The sequence below is a fragment of the Fusarium tjaetaba genome, assembly GCF_013396195.1.
Source record: "Fusarium tjaetaba strain NRRL 66243 chromosome Unknown NRRL66243_c0000017, whole genome shotgun sequence".
Lineage (NCBI taxonomy): Eukaryota > Fungi > Ascomycota > Sordariomycetes > Hypocreales > Nectriaceae > Fusarium > Fusarium tjaetaba.
This window is the reverse complement of record NW_023501213.1, coordinates 16,602-38,707: the sequence shown is the minus strand read 5'-3', so window position 1 is coordinate 38,707 and position 22,106 is coordinate 16,602. Positions and strand designations below refer to the sequence as shown.

At 50.2% G+C, this 22,106-nt stretch overlaps 7 protein-coding genes across 7 annotated transcripts; 3 read left to right on the top strand and 4 right to left on the bottom strand.

Annotated features, from left to right (window-relative positions):
- Positions 1-32: 32 nt before the first annotated feature.
- Positions 33-6,914, bottom strand: FTJAE_656 (translation factor GUF1 mitochondrial; the record flags this gene model as incomplete). The annotated part of the gene is made up of 7 exons (XM_037353183.1): positions 33-244; positions 301-488; positions 537-719; positions 766-2,132; positions 2,964-3,070; positions 3,119-5,618; positions 5,664-6,914. The coding sequence occupies 7 exons, from the start codon at positions 6,912-6,914 to the stop codon at positions 33-35; spliced, it is 5,808 nt and encodes a 1,935-aa protein (XP_037212181.1).
- Positions 6,915-8,170: 1,256 nt separating this feature from the next.
- FTJAE_655 (nuclear associated) lies at positions 8,171-10,028 on the top strand (the record flags this gene model as incomplete). Its single annotated transcript, XM_037353173.1, has 3 exons — positions 8,171-8,197; positions 8,249-8,297; positions 8,350-10,028. 3 exons carry the CDS (start codon positions 8,171-8,173, stop codon positions 10,026-10,028), a joined length of 1,755 nt encoding a protein of 584 aa, XP_037212180.1.
- A 190-nt stretch (positions 10,029-10,218) lies between these two features.
- FTJAE_654 (vacuolar ATP synthase) lies at positions 10,219-10,866 on the bottom strand (the record flags this gene model as incomplete). The annotated part of the gene is made up of 6 exons (XM_037353162.1): positions 10,219-10,380; positions 10,458-10,558; positions 10,617-10,625; positions 10,684-10,717; positions 10,776-10,814; positions 10,864-10,866. 6 exons carry the CDS (start codon positions 10,864-10,866, stop codon positions 10,219-10,221), a joined length of 348 nt encoding a protein of 115 aa, XP_037212179.1.
- A 451-nt stretch (positions 10,867-11,317) lies between these two features.
- Positions 11,318-11,644, top strand: FTJAE_653 (cytochrome c oxidase assembly factor; the record flags this gene model as incomplete). The annotated part of the gene is made up of 2 exons (XM_037353151.1): positions 11,318-11,413; positions 11,483-11,644. 2 exons carry the CDS (start codon positions 11,318-11,320, stop codon positions 11,642-11,644), a joined length of 258 nt encoding a protein of 85 aa, XP_037212178.1.
- A 274-nt stretch (positions 11,645-11,918) lies between these two features.
- FTJAE_652 (RNA polymerase second largest subunit) lies at positions 11,919-15,824 on the bottom strand (the record flags this gene model as incomplete). Its single annotated transcript, XM_037353140.1, has 3 exons — positions 11,919-12,081; positions 12,131-13,359; positions 13,404-15,824. 3 exons carry the CDS (start codon positions 15,822-15,824, stop codon positions 11,919-11,921), a joined length of 3,813 nt encoding a protein of 1,270 aa, XP_037212177.1.
- Positions 15,825-17,777: 1,953 nt separating this feature from the next.
- FTJAE_651 (endoglucanase type K) lies at positions 17,778-18,999 on the top strand (the record flags this gene model as incomplete). The annotated part of the gene is made up of 2 exons (XM_037353129.1): positions 17,778-18,106; positions 18,156-18,999. 2 exons carry the CDS (start codon positions 17,778-17,780, stop codon positions 18,997-18,999), a joined length of 1,173 nt encoding a protein of 390 aa, XP_037212176.1.
- Positions 19,000-20,022: 1,023 nt separating this feature from the next.
- On the bottom strand, positions 20,023-20,925 carry FTJAE_650 (endo-1 3(4)-beta-glucanase; the record flags this gene model as incomplete). Its single annotated transcript, XM_037353118.1, has 2 exons — positions 20,023-20,106; positions 20,164-20,925. 2 exons carry the CDS (start codon positions 20,923-20,925, stop codon positions 20,023-20,025), a joined length of 846 nt encoding a protein of 281 aa, XP_037212175.1.
- Between the last annotated feature and the right edge of the window lie 1,181 nt (positions 20,926-22,106).

The following is a 22,106-nucleotide window of genomic DNA, read 5'->3' as shown; positions in this document are numbered from 1 at the left end:
ATGATATTACACTATAGTACACTATCCAACACTCATCTCGACATGAAGCTCTGGAACGCCGACTGATCGATAATCACATTACCCACAGCGCGTAACCTCTTCCTACCCTCCTTTTGTTTCTCCAGCAGCTTTCTTCTTCTCGATACATCAGCAGCATGTAACTTTGCAAGCACATCCTTACGGAAGGGCTTGATGGTTTCTCGCGCTACGATGCGATTACCTGCTGTAGCTTGGATAACGACCTCTGTAAACAGCATCAGTACTAAGCCTCATGTGAACTTGTGAAGGGGAAAAACGTACCGAAATGTTGACGATCAACATGCTCCTTGAACTTTGTAACCCACTGTCGCCCAAGCCTATCAACCTGCGATGAATGAACGACCTTACAAATCGCATCGACGGGCTGTCTGTTCACCAGCAGCTGCAGCTTGACGAGGTTACTCTCCCGCCAACCTGCATCTTCATAATCCAGCGTCGCGTATCCCTTGCTACAAACACATCAGCACTGTCTCAAACACCCAAGAATACAAACATACGTTACGCTCTTGAGCTTGCCAAACAAGTCATCGACTAATTGGGCCGTTGGAATCTCATACTGTAGAATAACCTGCGTTGTGTGGAAGAACTCCAAACTCTTCTGTTCTCCACGATTCGCTTCGCAGAGCTCAATCACACGACCGAGATATTCCTCTGGCATGGTGATTGTAGCAGTGACATATCTAACACAGTCAGTAACGCTCAATATGACAGGCCCGACAGACTTACGGTTCAAAGAGTTGTGACTGCTTCACTTTGGGATTGCTCGTCTCCGGAAACAGCGCCGGATTCGACACTATCTCCTCCGACCCATCAGGCCATATAATCTTTGACGGCACAGTCGGCTCCGTCAGAATAACGCTCTTCCCATGTTCCTGCCTCAGCCGATCCTGGAACACAGAGCAGTGCAAACTTCCCAGGAAGCCTAATCGCCATCCTGCACCGAGGGCTTCAGAGTGATCCTTCTGCAGCGTAACACTTCTGTCGTTGAGAACCAATTGACCAATACTATCTGCCAAACGACTGTAGTCGCTCTGGTCAGTGGGGAAGGCTGCCACGAAGACCATGGGCTTGGGCTCCTCGAAACCAGGATACGGCTCGACATTTTCTTCGGACCCGACAAAGGTGAATGTATCGCCCAGTTTTGCGTCTTGGATCTTCTTCATACCTGGGTTGAAGTACACGTAGCCAACTTGTCCTGCGCTGAGCGTCGCTTGCGGTATAGCATGCGGATACTGAATGCCAACCTGTCCAACAGTGTACTTCATCCCCGTCCCCAAAGAAACAACACTATCACCCGCTTTGATCGTACCGTCGAATAGCCTCACCAGCAGCACTACACCGCGGAAGTTATCGTACCATGAATCCACCAACATCATCTTGAGCGGCTTCTTCTCGTCTCCAACAGGATGAGGAATCCGCTCTATAACAGCGGGCAAAACATCCGGTACACCCTTCCCCGTTTTGGCGCTGAGCATAATAGCGTCTTTGGGATCGAGCTCAAAACTATCCTTCATTTGTTGTAGTACTCGCGGGACATCTGCAGCTGGCATGTCGATCTTGTTCACCACCGGAACGAGCGCCAGATCCTGCGCAAAGGCAAGATGAAAGTTTGACACAGTCTGTGCCTGAATACCCTGCGATGCATCAACGAGAAGTAACGCTCCGCCACAACTAGCATACGATCTCGTAACTTCAGCTCTAAAGTCCACGTGCCCAGGCGTATCGACAAGATGAAGCAGATAATCCTGCCCGTTGTGCTTGTGGATCATAGTACACGTCTGCGCCTTGACGGTGATCCCTCTCTCCCGCTCTACATCCAGCTTATCCAGAATCTGCTTGTTCGCATCGCTAGCAGATATCGTACCAGTGTACTCCAACAACCGATCGCTCAGCGTACTCTTCCCATGGTCAATATGCGCCACGATGCAGAAATTACGATATCTCTCGATGGGGATGGCAGCGATTCGGGCTTCGAGCTCAGCGGGTGTAGGCTTCGTGGCGTATCGACGCAGGTTTGCGTATATCCTCGGTGTGAGCGCTTGTGAGAGGCATTGCCGACTCCAGGCACGGCCAGCGCTCCAAGCCAGGCTCATCTAGACTTTTCTAGGGCGCATTTGGCCAAGGATTTGTGGTAGGCGGTGATTTCAGGCCAATTCAATGGCTGAGGAGGAGTTAGTGGTGGAGTTGTTGAGGCGCAATTCGAGATTGAAGATTTCCCCGTGATGCACGAAATCCTTCTGGTGGAGGTACGTATCCCTGTCGTCCCGCATTGTATTCCCGCGATATTACCGGATGGCATCTTAAGATGGTGGGTTCAATGGAGAATGGAATTACACTCATAATTGTTCCTTTTTATAATGTTTAGCACAGAACTCATAGACTTGAAAGTAAGGTTAAGTCTACTTAACCATAAACAAACTCCCTACTCAAACACAAGCCATAGTGCACTGCACACAAAACACCAACTGTAAACATCATCATTGTTGTATACCTGCCTCTCAAGGCACACCTCAATGGAACCATCACAATGCTATTCATCCAATCCCATTTCATAAAACTCAACTTCAACAGTGAAACATATAGATCGCTTGGGTATCGAGCCTTTTTCCCGTCACGCGGGATACATCTAAGTACTTGGTTGGCCAAGAAGAAAACCGAATGCATCACGCCTTGCCCATGCATTATAACGACCCATTCGTTCCATCCCATTTCATTCCCATTCCAAAAAGTTCCAAGTTCGTTCCGTCTCCATCGTTCCAAGTTTCATCCTTCTGCATCCCAAGGTTCATCCATCTCTTTGGTCCAAGTGCTTCATACGGAGTCCAATTCATCTATCATCCCAATCATGTGAGAACCCATTCACTGCCACGCTTGAGATATTTGTCTAGCAACAATCCCAGATCTGACAGAACAAATCTACACACGTAGAACCCAAAGAACTCCGCTGCATGTCGTGTGCATAGCTCAAGACCAACTTGTGTCTTGTCGGCGTGTCGCAATCCAGGATCCTCGACTTGTCTGGCTATTTGATCTAATTCTCGTTGGCATACGAAGTATACTCTGGGGGTAGTGAACTTACCAATAGCTTGAGCTGCATCAAACAGGCGTGCCAATGAGCTCATGTACATCGCGTTCGGACCTGTGAATTGGACCTGTGCCAGATCCCGCTTGGGGGGACGATTCGTTGGGGTAGGTGTCATTGGCAGGCTGGCAATGCTGGGTATATCCTTAGACGTTTCCGTGTTAACACGGCTCATGTAAGAGCCACCAAGTCCGACTGCAGAGTTCTTCGAACGAAGGCGTCGCCATGAGAAGGAGGATTTCCCAGAAACACTCGCTGATCGCGGCACGCCAGCAGCTGCATCTCCATCGCCGGTGGATGCGTCCTTGAACAGTGCTCCAGATCCATGGACGCCAACTTCATTGCCAAGTTTGCGACTCAATGCTGTTTGGACTTGTTCGAGAATGCCCTCCAGGGATTGCATCTCTTCCAAGACTGCATCAGCATCATAAGTATCCACTCTCGCGATCTTGAGTAAAGCAGCTGTGAGGAAATCGCAGTTTGCCACCTTGTCCTCGATGTTCTTGAGCTTCACTCCCTTCACCCTCCAAACATCTCTAGAAACAAAGAGTTTGCTGCTGATGTAACCGCCACGTGGATGGGCCAATGTCTGGTAAAGACATCGCATCAGCCAGAAAGGTCGCAGCATGAAATCAGTAGGACAAGGCTCAAGGGGAGCTGGAGGGTCGGAGATGAGCGGATTAGGCGACCCAGGGCTTGTCGGAGAGTAGAAGTGGTCGTCAAACAATGACAGCCCAGCCGCATTTGTTTCCGATCGATCACGGAAGCTCGTGGCAAGAGGTGTAGGCAGAGCTGGGACTGACGGAGCATTGAGAGATCCAAAGGGATTGCTTCCTGGGGTTCCAGGAGACAAATCCGAGCCTTCTTCCAGATGTGTCAATGACATGTTGCGACTCTTCATACTTCGAAGACTCGAGGACGAAAAGTTCTTCCTCAATTTTCGCGTATTGGGAGAGCCGGTGATGTCGTCATCGCCCTTCTCTGAGCCCAACTGTCCAAACGGCGATGGTGTAGGTCGAGATCCTGTCATATCCGTCGGGCTGGCTTCGAACAACGGTGGTGAGGGTTGTCTATGATTCGCACTCGCGGCCTTCGTATCCGGCTCAACTGTGGCGTCAACGTTCTGACTGCTTAGAGGAGCAGACTTAGCCTGGTTGGCATCGGCATAACTCTGCATAGGAAGAGCCAGCTTGGAGGTTTCAATCTTTAGTTGTTTCGGGTTCTGTCCTGAAAGACGTCTATTTCGTACACTTTGTGCGGATGATCCAGGTCGTTGAGGTAGTTCAGGTAAAGACTGTGTAGGTGGAGGGGCAGCTGGGCCCTGTGTAAGATGCGTCAAAGGTGGTGGTAGCTCTGTAACGGTAGAGAGTGAAGTAGCTCCCGTTGGCGGATTCGATCCTTGTGAGCTGTGCCATGTACGTGAAGTTACGCCGCTAGAGTCAGACTCTCGAGGTGGTGGTGGGCGATGTCTATATGATTCGAGACCGTAATCTCGAGCAATCTCATCCAAAATCCTCTCTTCTTCGTCGGATGAGTTATCGTTATAAAAGTCGTTGGGCGTTCCTTGGTACTCATAAGACTGGTATTGCTGCTGTTGAGAACGGCTATCCCTCTCCATCTCATAAAGTTCTTGCTCAGTCTCTCTGACTTTTTGACGAGCAAGCTCAACCTTGCGCATAGCATTGGCTACTACTTCCTCGCCAGCGTCCACTGACACCATTCGTCTGTGGTCCATTGGACTCATTGGCTCATACCCATCATCATAGGCGGCCTCAATAGCTGCGTCCAACGCGGTATCGAATTCAGCTTCGGTTTCTCCACTAACGCCCCGAATGTGCTTCCTTCGGAAACCAAGCGACGAAGTGCGCGAATGAACAGATGATGCAGTTGAGCCTCCTGATTCGTCAATGGGATCCAACCAAGAGTTCATGCTGTCTTCCCGGAAATGCGTTTGCGGCACGTTCTGCTCTTGCGCATGGTCGTTCTGCTGGTCATGGCTCATGGAGAAATCGGTTCGCACGGGCTCGTCCATCTCATGGACTTCTTTTGCTGGAGATAGTGGGCGTCTGGGGGAGAGCGGAGCTGGCATGTATTGGTCCGCGGGCCGTTGCGGGAGGAAATGCTCAGGAGTGCGAAGTCGAACTGGTGATCGTGAAAAGGACGATTGAAGAAGTCCAGGCTCGGGTGCAAGACTTGTAACGATAGGTTTCGGCTTGTTCTGGGCGCTCCGTCTCTTATAGCCTTGGCTATCCTCTCGTGGCGGTGAATTGACAATTCGAGGTTGAAGGCTGTGACTATCTATTCTGGCAGCTGTAGCGGTGTCAAAGACAGCGGTATCATTAGGTTCATCATCATCATCATCATCCAATCGTAATACAGACTCGGACTCGGAATGCTGTGCTAAACTCTCAGGGCGTGCGGGCAGCGCCTTGGTCTCCTCTTCTTGCCAGGGTGCCATTTGATCTAACTCATCGATTCGACTCGTATAAGTTCGTCGCTATACAAGTTAGTATGGGACATCAATAACTAGGCATGTTCTTACAATTGCTTCCAGCTTGCGTTTATCCTCATCGGCAGTTGTCTTTTGTAGCACCTGCTGCAGGAGATCGCAAGCCTCCGCATAAGCTTCTCGTGCGCCCTTAAAATTCTGTGCATTATCCAACTGGACCGCTGTATTCGCCTTCTGCAAGGCACGATGTAACATGGCCTTTTGAGATGGCGGTTTGGCGCGCCCCTTATCATTGCTTCCTTTTCCAGATCGACTCCTGGAGTGCCCTCTTTGAGGCGGGTAAGCCTCTTGGTCCTGATCATACTGCATATTGGGTCGGTATGCAGCCATTGAGCGTGCACTGCCCGGCGTTGAAGTAACGGATCGCGCTGGAGAGTCTGAATTGTCGGATTGCTTCAGGGACTGTCCCTCCTGGCGGGCGCCTAATGATCGCCCAGGCTCACTCGTACCAGAGCCAGGGCCAGCCCCTTCGGATTTGACGTTGAGTATATCGCTTAGCGCAGCGGGCGCCTCCAAGGGCGATAATGTTACGATTAGCGGCAGGGATTGCGGTAGCTGGGTTCGTTCCTCTGATGGCCTAAAAATGAAGGTGTCGGGGTTGGAGACAGATGTACTTGGACGGTGATTCTTCTGGAGTTTCCGAGGGGATGGTTTGGAAGGCGGTGGAGAGTTGTCAATGAAAGTGGTCGCATCGATACTGGGGCTTTTACCGAGTCGCGAATTGGTATGGTTGGCGCGGGGGGGTAGCGCCGAAACACGACTGAAATTCGTGGACACAGTCGAAGACGAGAGACGATTCAATAACCATGAGCTCTCGGCGGCGTTGTGGGGGATTCCGTTGCTGTTCCCGTTCCCGTTGCTGCTGCTGCCAGGCGTGGGCGTGGGAGTGGGAGTGGGCGATAAGCGATCCGATCTCTGGAAAGTTACAGCTCTCGGCGAAGGTTCGATATGGGGCGGAGGGAGAAGTGAGGAAGTTCGTGGCAGACGGGGACCCGGGCCCTTGTGATGAGGATGGGCGTTTAGCGAGGGAGAGGCCGAGGGCGAGAACGCAGATCTCGACGGGTCGCGATGAGGATAATAATGGGATCTGCCAGTCGCAGTCGCTGGTCTAGAGTCGGTCGTTACGGAAGCGGAGGACGCATAGGCAGGCAAAGCCCAAGGCGGCGGGACTGTAGCGGTAACAGCAGAAGAAGGAGACGCGCTCGGACGTTGGTTGTGGTGGTGGTGATTGTGATTGTGATTGAGAAATTGACGAGGAGGAGACGAGATCTGACCGTCGTGCATCCTCTTTGAAAATGAAAATCGATCTTCTAAAAGAGAGCCAAACAAGCCAAGACGAACGAATGCAATCCAATCCGATCCAGTCCAGCGATCGATTCTACTGGATCCTCACCAAAAAGCCAACAATTTCCCCCCTTTCCCTTGTACTCCAGTCGTAGGCGATTTTAGGGGACCTTGGACTGCTAAGGCTTAGGTTAGTGGAGGTTAGTGGAAGCCCGGGCCTTTTCCACCCTCACCTCGCGATTGGCAGCAGCACCTCAGCAGTGACAGACTCGTGCTTCAGTGAGAGGTCGGGCGGGTGTCGTGGATCCGTTTCCGGCGCAATTAACTTAGTTCAGGTTCAGAACAGAACAAGTAGGTTTGCTCGTCGGGTCGTAAAAAGTTGTAGATCCCAAGTTGAATATCGTCGCAGATTCCATTCGCATTCTCATGTCGCTCTATCTCTCTCTATCGTTCGTATTCGCAATGCAAAAATGCAACACTCGCTGTCGAAACAAAAAGGGGATGTTGTAGAAGTTAAAAAAGACACACAAGTCAAACATTAAACAACTCAAGTTCGTGCCAGAAGACAGACCGACCAGTCAGCCCAGCTCAGGGAACAGATAACCCAGCCCATCCATGTCAGGGGACGAGCCGTACCTGCATCTCGGGGTTTTGGTTGGTGGTTTGGAGGCATCGGAAGCTAAAGGTACTGGTACTGTAGGGATGCGCATGTTCCTCTTGTCTCTAATCTGTGACAAGATAGCGCATTATGCCGAGTGACCGGCAGTTGACCTGTGCATCGCCCTACCCCAGCCCTTCGGCCAAGTATTCCATAGTATCGGCTGATCCTAGGTGTCCTGTCTGGCCTGTGTGTGCCGCGTGTCTGACCCTGAGGCTTGCAAAGGAGGGAAGAAAACTCAGGACTTTACTTCTAGGTGATGAAAATATTTAGGTAAGTTTAGCCCAAGCTTGAGTAAATCTTTGCTCAGTTTATTTTAACACCTTACACCAAGGTTCGGTGTTTTCTTGCCCCCTGAGGCCCTTGCTTTAGCGGGAGCACTGTGCGGAATCTCCCTGGACCCCCTGGACCACGCTGTCGTGCTTCAGTTTTAGCGCGTTTCGCTGCCTTATGTAATAATTGTAACCGACTTCAGACATCATCAGCTTGAGCGCGTCGCTGAAAGCTATCGCCGATCGCGAACGGAATATTTGATCACTACTAGTATCAAAAACGCTTCTGATATTTCTTTCGCTCCGTATCCCAATTGTTTCTTGCCATGGCGAGCGTTGATGATATTTTCAAGGTTTGTTTACTTCAATCTCCAAGTTCAATAATACCGTCTAACAAATTCTAGAGCTCAGGCATCTCAGGGAAGCGCAAGCTTGATCCCATTCGAGATCCAAGTAAGCCCCAACCAAACATTCCTTGTCTCGAAATGTCACTTACAATCTCTAGATGAAATCTACAAATCAGCAAAGATAAACACCAACGGCTCGAATCGCCACGCCCAAGTCAACGATGCGCCAGACGAAGACGAAGACATGGAAGCTGGCCCAGCGCCTCCCCCCGCCGACGACGAAGACTTCGGTCCCGACCTACCTCCCGACGATGACGAAGGTCGCTTCTTCGGCGGTGGCATCACGAAACAAGAATCAGAGATCCTCGATTACGTAGAGGAGGCCGACGCTGGCCGAGCGCCTGAAAAGATCGATGCAGCATGGTTGCGAAAAACACTAACCAATCTGGAGAGACACATCAACAAGAATGCCGAGCTTCGCGCCAAGTTTGAGGATCAGCCGCAGAAGTTTATTGGCAGTGAGGCTGATCTGGACGCCGACATCAAGGGGCTGTCGCTGCTGTCTGAACATCCGGAGCTGTACCCCGAGTTCGTCAAGCTAGAATGCGTAGCCAGTGTTGTCGGGCTGCTGGCGCACGAGAATACTGATATTGCTATCAATGCGATCGAGATTATGGGCGAGTTGACAGACGAAGATGTCGCGGCGGAGGATGAGCAGTGGAACGTGCTGGTAGATGCCATGATGGAGGCAGATCTCCTCAGCTTGCTGGTCTCCAACTTCTCCCGCTTGAACGAGGATGATGAATCGGATCGTAACGGTATCTACCATGCCCTAGGACTCATCGAGAACTTGTGCTCCCGACAATCAGTCGCTGAGCGCGTAGGAGAGGATGAGAAGCTCCTACAATGGCTTCTCCAACGCATCCAACGAAAGGAAGACACCGTCTCCCAAAACAAGCAATACGCTGCAGAAATATTGGCCATCCTCGCCCAAATGTCCGTCGCAAACCGTACTAAACTCATAAGCCTCGATGCGGTCGACTTGCTCCTTCAGCTTATCGCCCCCTACCGACGACGCGATCCTGACAAGGGCGGCGATGAAGAAGAGTACATGGAGAACATATTCGCATCCCTGACATGCCTAGCAGATGAAGCTGCAGGAAAGGCAAAATTCATCGACGCAGAGGGTGTAGAGCTCTGTCTTATCATGCTCAAAGAGGGAAAGAAGAGTAAACCACCTGCTCTCCGCCTCCTTAACCACGCTGCAGGCGGTATCGCTGGTGTAGACGTCTGTCAAAAGATCGTCGAGGCTGGTGGTCTCAAGGGTCTTTTCACACTCTTCATGAAGACGCAAGATCATCGCTTAGCAGAACACCTCGTTGAGATCTTCGCCTCAATGCTACGTCTTCTACCAGCTAATTCCGCGGAGAGGATACGAACACTAGCCAAGTTTGTGGAAAAGGACTACGAAAAGATCTCTAAACTCGTCAAATTCCGACGAGACTACGTCGCTCGCATCTCACTAGCAGAGCAGCAAAACGATACTGAGAAAGCGACTACTTCAGAAGATGACCGTGAAGCGGCAGAGCTAGAATGGCTATCCCGGAGAATCGACGCTGGTCTCTTCACACTACAGACTATCGATACAGTTCTCGCTTGGTTAGTAGCAGAAGACACAGGAGCAGCACGCAAGATCAGGCAAATCCTCGCCGAGCGCGACGAAAAGGTCTCCGTAATCGGCCGTACGCTAAAGGAGCAGCTAGACGCTCTAGACACAACGGAGGAGAACCAGGATCTGAGGGACATGTTGAGCACTCTAGTAGAGTTTGTCCAGTAGAAACATAACTTTAATAATTCAAGATGAGCGTTTTTCCTTTTAGGAAGGGAAAAAAACGCTAGCAGGGCGGGACCACGCAATTTGGTCTTTGTAACACAAATCCTCCTCGTCTATTTGCATCTCCTCTTGTGTTGTGTCAAGCTGAAACGCTCGTAATTATAAACATGTGGTGCGCGGTGCTCCCCGTCGTTCAGGACTTGGTGGGGGGGACGGGGTTGACGTCGAAGACGGCGCTGAGGAGGTTCTTGATGACCTGAGCTTGTCCCTTCTTGCCAGCCTCCTGGATGCTCTTGATTTGCTTCTCGGCTTCCTGGTTGGCCTCGGCCTCGGCTTGCTCGTTGCCCTTGCTGTGCTGTACAACCATCAGTATTGTTCCATCGTTGATGTAGACCGTATCTCGCGCAGATGGACTGGATGGAAGTATCGTACCTCGGCCTCGAACTTCTTATATTCTTCTTCCTTCTTAGCCTTGTAGTCGGCTATCTCTTGCTTGGCCTCATCGCGAGCTTCCCTGACGCGCTTGGTACGGTCTATCGGTCGGTACTATTAGATAGGTGATTCATCGGTTCGTGAGGAAATGGCGCTTACATTCTCGGGCTGGATAGTGTCGTTAGTTAAGCTATAAACAAGGCGGGGAGATGAGGTTGTAGCGCACCTTTCTGGACAATCTTGGAAGCATCTTGCTCAGCCTGGCATCACAGGTTAGTTCCCCATTCGATGGCAGTAAAAGCGCTCGATGCAGCATACGTTGAGCAGCTGTTGAATACCAGCTGAGTTCTGGGCAGACTACGAATCATTAGCCATCGTCCTCCTTGCTCGTCGCGAAGCATCTAACCATGATGTCGTAGTATCAAACGTGACGATAAAGCGATCGATTCAGTGGGGGACAAGTATCGTGTTATCAGGTTCGAGGGGTGTTGGTGATGGCGTCGTTGTTGATGGGAGTTGATGTTGCGAATGGTTGCATACAAGCACTTGATGGAGGATTACGTCGGGTGTTGAGCTCAGGCAGCTGATTCGGTGCCGCTAGGTAAGGTACGTTACTTGTTTGGGGGGAGCTACAGCGCTTAGCGCGTGTGGGAACCGCCAGAGACGCTGTGCGCTTGAAACATCATGGGCTGACAAAGTCCCTTCTTTTGCGACGTGATCATAATCTTTCCCAGAATAAATTGTACTAGAATTATCTTTAGTCGGGTCAATTGGCCTTTCTTACCTGTTGCAAACCGATTAATCTCCCCAGCGATCACTGAACTCACCCTTCCCGACCCCGAAGAAGACGTTGAGGCACCATGTCTCGAGCATCAAAGCTCACCCTACTGGGTACATCGCTCCTCACAGTCACCACAGTCGTCGCCGTACACTTCCAGCAAAAGTTCGAACAAGCCGTACGTTTCCCACTGCTCAATTGATCCTCCAATTTATCCCCCAGAACTCTCAGCTAACCTTGATCGCAGGCCATGCACGAGGGCGTCGTTCGAGATATGGAACAGCAACGAATCAAGCGAGAAAGACAACTTGACTTTGACTTGCAAAAACAACTCGAGGCAGAATACAAGCGCGAGCAAACAGTGCACGACTCGATAGCAGCGGCGGAGAAAGATCTACCGAATCGATAACACCAAGAACGGCGGGAAAAGTGAATCGGAAAACGTGTACTATCATCATACTCCTCTCTAGCGACTACGGCGCCATTAAAGATTTTTTGTTGCATCAATGCATTTCGTTGTTTTTTGCTATGTTTCCTAACGAATTGGCTATTTTATACATGATGAACCTCCCCAAAACATTACAAAGCTCAGGCAAGCTGATCCTGTCTTGCAGCGCTGCCAAAGCTTTCCCTCTCTCCAATATTTTATGCATCGTCAATCTTTTTTTCGTAAGCAATCTAAACTATCGGTTAGAAACTCCAGATCTGTTGGTAAACATTCTTGCGGCGATGTTCATGGCCTGCAGCTCCTGGAAGAGCAGCTTGGCAGCGTAGGGAATATGGATTTGCGCGATCTTGGTCTTGTTCTTGCAAGGTCGGCATTCGAACGACTGTTTGGAAAGGTTTCTGAGACAATGTTAGCTCTTATTCATCAGTATTTGCAGGGATGACTTACGCAATTGGTGTCATGAGTCCACAAATCTCGCAGACGTGGACACGGAAAGCATCCGACACTTCAAACAGACGCTCCTTCAGGAAAGCAGCGGCACCGTGAGCAATCATACAATCACGTTCCATTTCTCCGAATCGGAGACCACCATCACGAGCACGACCCTCGACAGGTTGTCGGGTCATGATCTGGACTGGACCACGAGCACGAGCGTGAATCTTGTCGTCTACCATGTGACGAAGACGCTGGTAGTAGGTAGGTCCGAAGAACACCTGGGCACGCAGCTTTCGTCCAGTGTGGCCATTGTACATGACCTCGAAACCTCGAGATTGGTAACCATGCTTTCTCAGAAGTTCTGAGACTGAATCGACTGTGACATCAGTGAATGGTGTAGCGTCACCCTCCATACCTTCCAGTGTCGAAACCTTGCTAAGAAGACACTCAATCAAATGGGCAATTGTCATTCGCGACGGAATGGCGTGAGGGTTGATAATAATATCAGGAGTAAGACCTTCTCGGCTGAAAGGCATATCCTCCTGTCGATATGTAACACCAATTGTACCCTTCTGACCGTGACGAGAAGCAAACTTATCACCAATTTGAGGAATCTTGGTGGTTCGCACTCGAACCTTGACATACTTGACGTTATCGGCGTTGACTGTCAGAATGACTTGATCAACGATACCGTTCTCAGTACTTCGCAGTGGTGTCGAGATATCACGACGCTGATGCGACTGAGTTCTTGTGCCAAGGTCCTGGTTTTCTTGGTCGATGGGTGCAGTCTTGCCGATAATGATATCTTCACCTGACACACGGACACCAGGCGCGACGATACCATCCTCGTCAAGCTTGTCGTATGTTCCATGCTTCATGCGAAGTGTTGTCTGCTGGAAAGGCTTCTCAAAGATTTCAGTGTAGTTGAGACCGACCTTCTTCTCTTGATCTGAGTACGATCGGAAGAACAGACTTCGGAACAGACCTCGATCAATACTACTCTGGTTCATAATGACGGAATCTTCCTGGTTGTAACCTGAGTAGCAAGCAATTGCGACAATGGCATTTTGACCAGCTGGCAATTCGCGGAACTTGAGGAACTCCATGGATCGGGTAGTGGCGAGAGGCTTTTGAGGGTAGTAGAGAATGTTGGCCATGGTGTCCATGCGGCGAGAGTAATTTGTCAAGAAGAAACCCATGGCTTGTTTACCCATAGCAGATTGGTAGGTGTTACGAGGAGACTGTTGCTGTTAGTTGGGTTCATTTGATCATAGGAAATACATACCTGGTTGTGATCGGGGAAAGGAATGATACTGGCACAAATACCGAGAATCATACTGGGGTGAATCTCGCAATGTGTGTACATGTGAGTTGTGGGGTTGACCTTTGTCTTCAATCGCTTGTTGCGATCCTCCTCCTGTTCCCTCTTCTCTGCCTCTGCCTTGGCCCGTTTCTCTTCTTCCGTGAGTGTAGCTTCATCATTCTTCTGTTCACGGTAAAGTTCGAGATCCTCTGGCGTCATGCAAATCATGGCTGTCTCTTCTTCCTCAGCGTCGAGATACTCGACAGCTCCTTCGCGAATCAAACCGTCCCATCCAAACTTGTCCGCGGGGTCGGCAGGTGGCTCTGCCTGCTCTTGGGCTAGCCTATTGACATGTTCCTTTGTCAACACTAGTTGTCCTTTGGTGATGTTGTTCTCGTAGTCATCCTCCTGATGGACTGTGAAGACGGGTCTCATGACACGACCAGCATCTGAGAAGATCTTGAATTCACGGTCTCGAATATCACGAACAAGTGATACTTCGAACTGAACGTACGACTTTCGTCTTGTATCCAAAACCTGATTCACGAGATGCTTGGGGTCGGCGTGAACACCAACCCAGCTACCGTTGACAAAAATCTTTGTGGCGTGGGGATATCTTGTCGGTTCGTACTCCTCAACGACTTCCATACCTCTGTTGATCATGAATTCAATAAGAGGTTCGGCTGGAGAGCCGACACTGACATAACACATCAGAGACAAGTTCTTGACCAGACCACAAGCTTGACCCTCAGGTGTTTCGGCGGGACACACCAAGCCCCAATGAGTATTGTGAAGCTGTCGAGGCTTGGCCAATTTACCATCTCGTCCAATGGGAGTATTGGTTCGGCGCAAATGTGAAAGAGTAGAAGCAAAGGTGTATCTGTTCAACACCTGAGAGACACCAGCTGTCGAGCTTGCTGCCTTCTTCTGATCACCCCAGTTACCAGTGGCCAAAGAGTACTTGAGACCATTGGAAAGCGTTGATGGCTTGATGGCGACAGTCAGGTTGAAGTTTCGGTTGCTCTCAACACATCGCTTGAGGTAGTTGGAGAGCTCAGTGTTTATCCTTCGAATGATACCACGGAAGAGCTTCGCCAGCAGAGGACCAGCCAGATCAAGTCGCTTCTTGCCAAAGTGATCACGATCATCGGGCTCACGACGTCCAAGAGCACATTGGAGAAGCTTGTGCACCATGTAACCCAAAAAGAAGGCCTTACGTGTCTCACTACCCTCTGACTGGGAGATGTGAGGAAGGGTCTCTTTTTGGAGAATATCCTTTGCAACTCGAACACGCTTCTCACGACCGAGACTAGCCTGGTCTCTGTTTCCACGCTTTCCGATAAAGTCGAGAGCAACTTCTCGGTCCTGGACACAGAAAGCCTCCTCAATACAAGGGCGAAGCATTTCCAGCATCTGGCTGTCGTTGCGATCGTAGCAAATGTGGTTCAAAATATCCTCATCAGACACAACACCAAGAGCTCGGAAGACGATGGCGACAGGGAGATCTGCCTTGACAAAAGGCAGGGTAGCCTGGATAGTCTGGCCAAAGCCACCTCGTGCAGAGTCTCCCTTGCCGTAGAGCTTCATCGTAAGACTAGAGATAAGACGAGAGCCCTTCTCAAGAGCACTGCGGATTTCAGCAGTGTAGGTGAAAGGACTAGGCTGGGCCTTCTTGAAGACTTGAACGATGTTGGCGGCAGAACGTTCCTGGGCGATCAGGACCTTCTCACTACCGTTGATAACGAAGTAACCGCCCTGATCATAAGGACATTCGTTGAGCATGAAGAGGTCTTCGTCAGAATGGCTGCTCAGATGGCAAATCTTGGACTTGACCATGATGGGCATCTTTCCGATAAAGATCATCTCCGAGGGCTCATCCTCAGCTTTTATGCTTCCAGCATCCTCCTCGACTTCCCAAACCAGCTTTGTGGGGTTTTCGCCGGTTCGCTTGTACTCGGCCTGCTGCTCGTCGTCCATCTCGTGCAAAGGGACCTCCTTGTCGACTGCGACGGAGACCTTCTTGGTGATCTTGAGGTAGGTCGGCGCGGCGTAGGTGAGGTTGCGGTCACGACATTCGTAAGGTAGGAGGTTGGTCACAGTTCCATCAGTCTCGCTCATAGAGGGACGTGACACCATGACGCTCCCAAACTTGATCTCATATCGTCGCAAAGCGATGTTGACTCCAGGAGGCGCAGGAGGGTTGTGCTGGTCGAGGGTGATGGTGGAGTACTCGTTGACGAGATCCTGCACCATTGTCTGGGTGAACTCGTCAAAGGAGTCGGTCTGTTGCGATGCCAGGCCCTTTGTCTCGAAGAAGGACGAGATTACGGTCCAACAATCCTCGGGGGTGATGCCCTCATCGTAGCCATAATCGTAGTCGGATTCGTTCTCGTAGTCGTCCATGGTGTCGGTATTTGTCGCTATAAATACAGTGATCGAGTTCTCGGGGTATTAAGAGGTTAGCGACAAGATATTGCTGCTCGAATCGATGGATTGCGCCCGTTAGGCAGTTGCGTCGAAATTATTCAAAGAAGGACAAAGGAGCTACGACAGCGAAGTCAGGGCGGTCAGTTTTGGACCTGGCGCCTGATGCACCCCGTGAGCATCTGCCGATGAGTTGGACAGGTCGACAGGAATCTCAAGCCAGGAGATAGAGCGATGTTGAAGAATGCGCGAGGTGAAGGGTCGTGGTGGAGAGGTGATGAATTTGTTACAATGAATCCTCACTAAGCATTCAGGAGCCTGAGGTTGAGGCGACGAGACGCGCCCAGAATGCGCTAATTCTGATGTGGTTAGGTCAGGAAAAGAACGCCACGTTGATGAATAATCCTGTGTGGTCCAGGGTCCAGGGCGGGTGATGTGTGGCGTCCAAGACCCATAATCTGTGGCTGAGTTTCAGTCAACTTTTAATCCATGCTCGATTTGACAAAAAGACAATCTTCGTTCCGACAGTCTAGGGTAAGCAGATCTTGGCCAAAACAGCTCATATTCTCTCGAACCAACTCTACCATTCCATTGTGCAAGAACAGAAGGAGAAGTTACACATTTTGCGGCATTATTCAGTTCAAATATTGGTCTCAGTATCAGCTCAACTACGGTAACCTTCGTGATAACTTGTTGGTAACTGCGAGATTAATCTCCGCGAGCAGGGTGAGTCGTCTGATAAGCAACCAGAATACTGAGTGCACAACCAGGTCCAACATTGAGAAAAATAAAGTTGAGACTGTAGTGTTAGCACTACGACAACATAGAGTTCACTCTAGACAGATAAACTCATGCACTAAGCTTATGGTACTCCCAGTAGAGTCAATAAGAACCTCGTTGCGAACTCACATAGACTGGAATCCAAGAAGCATACCGGCATATGCTCTTCCACCACCCTTAGTATTTATACATTAGTCCTAATCAATCTTGACCCCGGAGCTAAGATAAATAGACCCCTTACATACTTTGACTGCACCGCAACTTGAAGCCATCGCGGCTTCATAATAAGTGCTTAAAAGTGCCGACGATCCGTCGCATCCGCCATCTCAAAGTCTATCTGTTTCACCTCTTGGCGCACGATTCGCATCAACGTTCCATCCGGCAACGCTACAGTAGCTCACCCATCACCCATATCCCAGGGGCCACTTACACCATGTCACCAACAGCCTCCCCCCAGCGCTAAACCACCAGAGGATTCTAGAAGGATTATTTCTCATCTCATTTCCAGCGTCTACGGTATAAACGGCATCGCTTCTTATTAACCACCTGTATCATGCAGCCAGTCTTTACCACTTCTAGAACCATCGCCTTTGTCTGCTTCAATCTCTATCCCTGCCACTCGGGCCCAATCTCGGGAGACACGGCCGAAAACCGTTGTCAATTTCCCCATAGCTGTTCCTGAAACCAAAGTCTCCTAGACTTCATTTCTCACTCGTTCGGTCCAGCCTTGCCGTCCCTTGTCCGTCAGACCAGCTCCTAGACGTCTTATTAGTGGAGGATCTGTTTCCCGTTCCCGATATGCTGACTGGGTCCAATCATTGCACCACCATCAGCTTGTCATCTTGACTTTTGGTGATCCTTGAATTTGTACCTGCGCTAGTTTGATTTAGACTAACTGACCACTTGGACGCAAATGTGCTCATGATATCTGACTGCTCACGGCGCAGCATAGGCTGAATACGCGGGAGTTGGGTTTGCGCGGGACTGAGGGTTGGGCGGTTGTATATAAGATGAGGTCTGCGTCCCGATGTTCTGGTTGCTGGACACTCGAGCACTGCCTTCTCATTCATTCATTCACTTCATTCATTCTTTAGAATTACATACACTCTCTTTCAAAACAGTCACTCTTTAAACAACCCAACTTTTGCAACAATGCGATCTTACACTCTTCTCGCCCTGGCCGGCCCTCTCGCCGTGAGTGCTGCTTCTGGAAGCGGTCACTCTACTCGATACTGGGATTGCTGCAAGCCTTCTTGCTCTTGGAGTGGAAAGGCTGCTGTCAACGCCCCTGCTTTGACTTGTGACAAGAACGACAACCCCATCTCCAACACCAACGCCGTCAACGGTTGTGAGGGCGGTGGTTCTGCTTATGCTTGCACCAACTACTCTCCCTGGGCTGTCAACGACGAGCTTGCCTATGGTTTCGCTGCTACCAAGATCTCCGGTGGCTCCGAGGCCAGCTGGTGCTGTGCTTGCTATGCGTCAGTCTTTTTATTAACTTATGTCTCACAACACGCTGACTCTTTCTAGTTTGACCTTCACTACTGGCCCCGTCAAGGGCAAGAAGATGATCGTCCAGTCCACCAACACTGGAGGTGATCTTGGCGACAACCACTTCGATCTCATGATGCCCGGCGGTGGTGTCGGTATCTTCGACGGCTGCACCTCTGAGTTCGGCAAGGCCCTCGGCGGTGCTCAGTACGGCGGTATCTCCTCCCGAAGCGAGTGTGATAGTTTCCCCGAGCTTCTCAAGGACGGCTGCCACTGGCGATTCGACTGGTTCGAGAACGCCGACAACCCTGACTTCACCTTCGAGCAGGTCCAGTGCCCCAAGGCTCTCCTCGACATCAGTGGATGCAAGCGTGATGACGACTCCAGCTTCCCTGCTTTCAAGGGTGATACCTCGGCCAGCAAGCCCCAGGCCTCCAGCTCCGCTAAGAAGACCACATCCGTTTCTGCTGCCGCTCAGCCCCAGAAGACCAAGGATTCCGCTCCTGTTGTCCAGAAGTCCTCCACCAAGACTGCCACTCAGCCCGAGCCCACTAAGCCCGCTGAGAAGCCCTCCTCTACCAAGCCTGCTGTGAAGCCCGAGACCGATAAGCCTGTCGCCACCAAGCCTGCTGCCACCAAGCCTGCTGCCACCAAGCCCGCTCAACCTGTCAACAAGCCCAAGACAACCCAGAAGGTCCGTGGAACCAAAACCCGAGGAAGCTGCCCGGCCAAGACTGACGCTACCGCCAAGGCCTCCGTTGTCCCTGCTTATTACCAGTGTGGTGGTTCCAAGTCCGCTTATCCCAACGGCAACCTCGCTTGCGCTACTGGAAGCAAGTGTATCAAGCAGAACGAGTACTACTCCCAATGCGTCCCCAACTAAATGGTAGATCCATCGGTGTTGTGGGAGAGACCATAAAACGTCTCAGAAGGGATCCTCTCATGAGCAGGCTTGTCGTTGTATAGCATGGCATCCTGGACCAGGTGTTCGACCCTTGTTGTACATATTAGATCTTCATTGTATATATTTAGACACATAGATAGCCTCTTGTCAGCGACAACTGGCTATAAGACTTGGCAGGCTTGTTCAATATTGACACAGTTTCCTCCATAACGTCCCTTCAAGCGAAAGAGTGAACAAGTTGCAGATTTGATTAAGCATCGAGTGTTGCCCCGTTCACCTCTGACGATGACAAGAATAACAAGGTATTATCAGGTTGATCTTTTTGCCGCTATCCATTCCTCCAAAGGGAGCTGAGGAAGGCAAGAAACAAAGGACCCTCAAGTAGGACGAAAACTTAAGACAAGTTTAGTTTATCTTAGCAAGGCTTGAGACCAGTTAACTGCAGTGCTCCGGCAATATAAGAAGTTTTCTTGCTCCCTGGGTGGTATCCAGTTCCCTACTATTCCATGGAAACGGGGCCTTACATATGGATGTGGCTTTCATGCCACTGGAACCCATCGACCAATCCCCCCAAAAGCTTGTTTTCAGGATGCTCATCGTACCAACTACTAGAGTAAATACCTCAAGAGCAATAAATATGTTACAGAACTTACATGACTGTAGAATATTGTCTAATTCAGTCTCAAAGCACAGGTCACATTGTTGAGTTGGGGGGTAAGTTTGTGTCGTAACGTCGTGAGTCTTGTTTTTATATCTAGATACCTATCTAATTGATCCACTGTAGGTATGTTGAAACTTGAGTATCCACAAGTCATCAGACAGCGGAACTGGAAACAAGACAAAGCTGGGTTCAATCCAGCAAATGACCGTCGAGGCGAACAGAGAGACCAGTCTCAAAGACACTCGATAGTCGTTCACCCTCACATAAATGGGGGTGACAAGAAAATGAAGAAAGTGCCAGACAAGAGCTGGCAGAAGAAGTTTGTAACAAGTTTTGGGTAGCTAGTTTGTGGTTTCGTAGACGGCGACGTAGGCAACCTCCATCATGTTCTTGTAGCCGGCTTCGGTGGCCTTGTTAGGGTTGCCCTGCATAAATGATTAGTTTTCTGACCCCTTGAGACACGAATAATGGTTAGAACATACAGGCCAGGTTCCGCCAACAGCAACGTTGAGGAGAATGTACATTGGAGAATGAGCCAGAGTAGCCCAAGTTCCCTCATCGTTGAGTGTCTTGCCCGTGATGCTGTGGAAAGGCGCTCCATCGAGCAGCCAAGTGATCTTCTCATCCTGCCAGCTGCTGGCCCGTCGGTCGATAACCACAGACCAAGCATGAAACTCGTTATCCGGAATGGTAACCCGCTGTCCAAGACCCTCGGGCTCATTGCAGGGGCCACCGCCCTCATGACCACAGTGAACAGTACCGAAACCAGTCAAGTCGCCGTTAACTCTCTCGAAGATGTCGATCTCGCCGCAAAGAGGCCATCCAGTTCCGTGGCGGAGTGCATCGCCGAGCATCCAAAAGGCAGGCCAGATACCCTGCTTACGAGCTGAATCACCCATGCGAATACTAGCCTCTACGCGAAGAGCTTTGTTCTTGTCTGCATGAAAAGACTTCTTGGACTCGAGACGTCCAGAAGTCCACTCGCCCTTCCCATCCTTCCAGGGAACGAGCTGGAGGGTGTCACCGCCGGAGAGTTGGATGTTCTTGTTGGAGGTGGAGTACGTCTGGAGTTCGTTGTTGGAGTTGATGTTGAGAGCAGTGTTCCAGTTGTTCGTCTTGGGTGAGCAGCCTTGACACCCGGTGAACTCGTCTTTCCAGATGAGCTTGAGATCGGGGCGTGTTGGAGCGCTGGTAGCTGAGACCAGAGAGGCGAGGCCTGCGATGATGGGAATGAAGTTGAGCATCGTGTAAGTCGGAGTGGAACTGATCGAAACTGTAATATGTGTCTTTGATACTGAATTCTAAAGGAGTGGACGAGAACAAATGTCACAGGTAAGGAATGTTATGCCTCCAGGGCTAAAGGAATGAAACCGGAGAAGGCGATGTATATAAAAGGAACGAAAGAAGCTTGAGACACACGTATCTCGAAAGCAAAGAGGTCAGAAAAGAACGTCAAGACACAGAAAGAAAGACTGGTGTGGAGAAGAAGAAGACGAGACGAGTTTACAAGCGCATTGTTCTATATATACGGCTCTTATGGGTGGAGTCCTCTCCATGCTAGGGGAGACAGAAACGAGATGTGAGGACCAGATGTTTCCTGTTCACCTCGGAGCTCAGTTGCCCAAAGGGGCATGGAGAACATGGGGTAGAATGGTGATGCATGAATCAAAGGCTGGGCGGGCGGGTGATGTTCAGGGACGGGAGGAGGATGACTGGATGGGTTTATGGGAATGGAGCTAGCACTTCGGGATAGGTACGCCACAAAACGAGAGGGCAGGGGTTGGAAGACGCTATGTTTTGAAGATTTGTTCTAGAGTTGATTCGTTGTTGAGAGGAGTTTTGATATGGAGCTTGAGAAGCCAAGGCTGGAGTTGATGCTGTCTGTAGTCTGTATACACCACCAACCACGATGTGCCAAGTTAATATTGTACAGCACATTCATGCCTAATGCTCTACGAGATAATGCACTCTTGACAACATCTTCACAACTTTCTTCACAGAAAACGTGCGTGGCAGCATATGAACCGGGACTAACTAACTAGTGCCATCGGAAATAAAAACCAGGGGTCAAAGAAAAACATGGATATCATTTTCGCTCTCGCCGACCAATATGAATCCCAGACCATTCATACTAGACAAGAAAGTCATCTCCGAAAGGAAAAGAGTCTTTTATTTTGGTGAAATTGTTTCTGAAAATAAGGTACTGAGTTTGGTGAGCGGTTACTGGTGGTGGACATGGATGGTGCTTGGATCTTGGCAGGTACATGAAACAAAACCGTGAGAATCATTAACCAACGGGGATAAAAAGCCTACGCGGCTCAAGAAAGGAGGTGTCAGGGATGAAGAGAGGCTAACAAGGACATGCCACAGTCTGATCTTGATCATCAAGACACGATATTATGCATCTTTACGGAGTAGTTCAGTA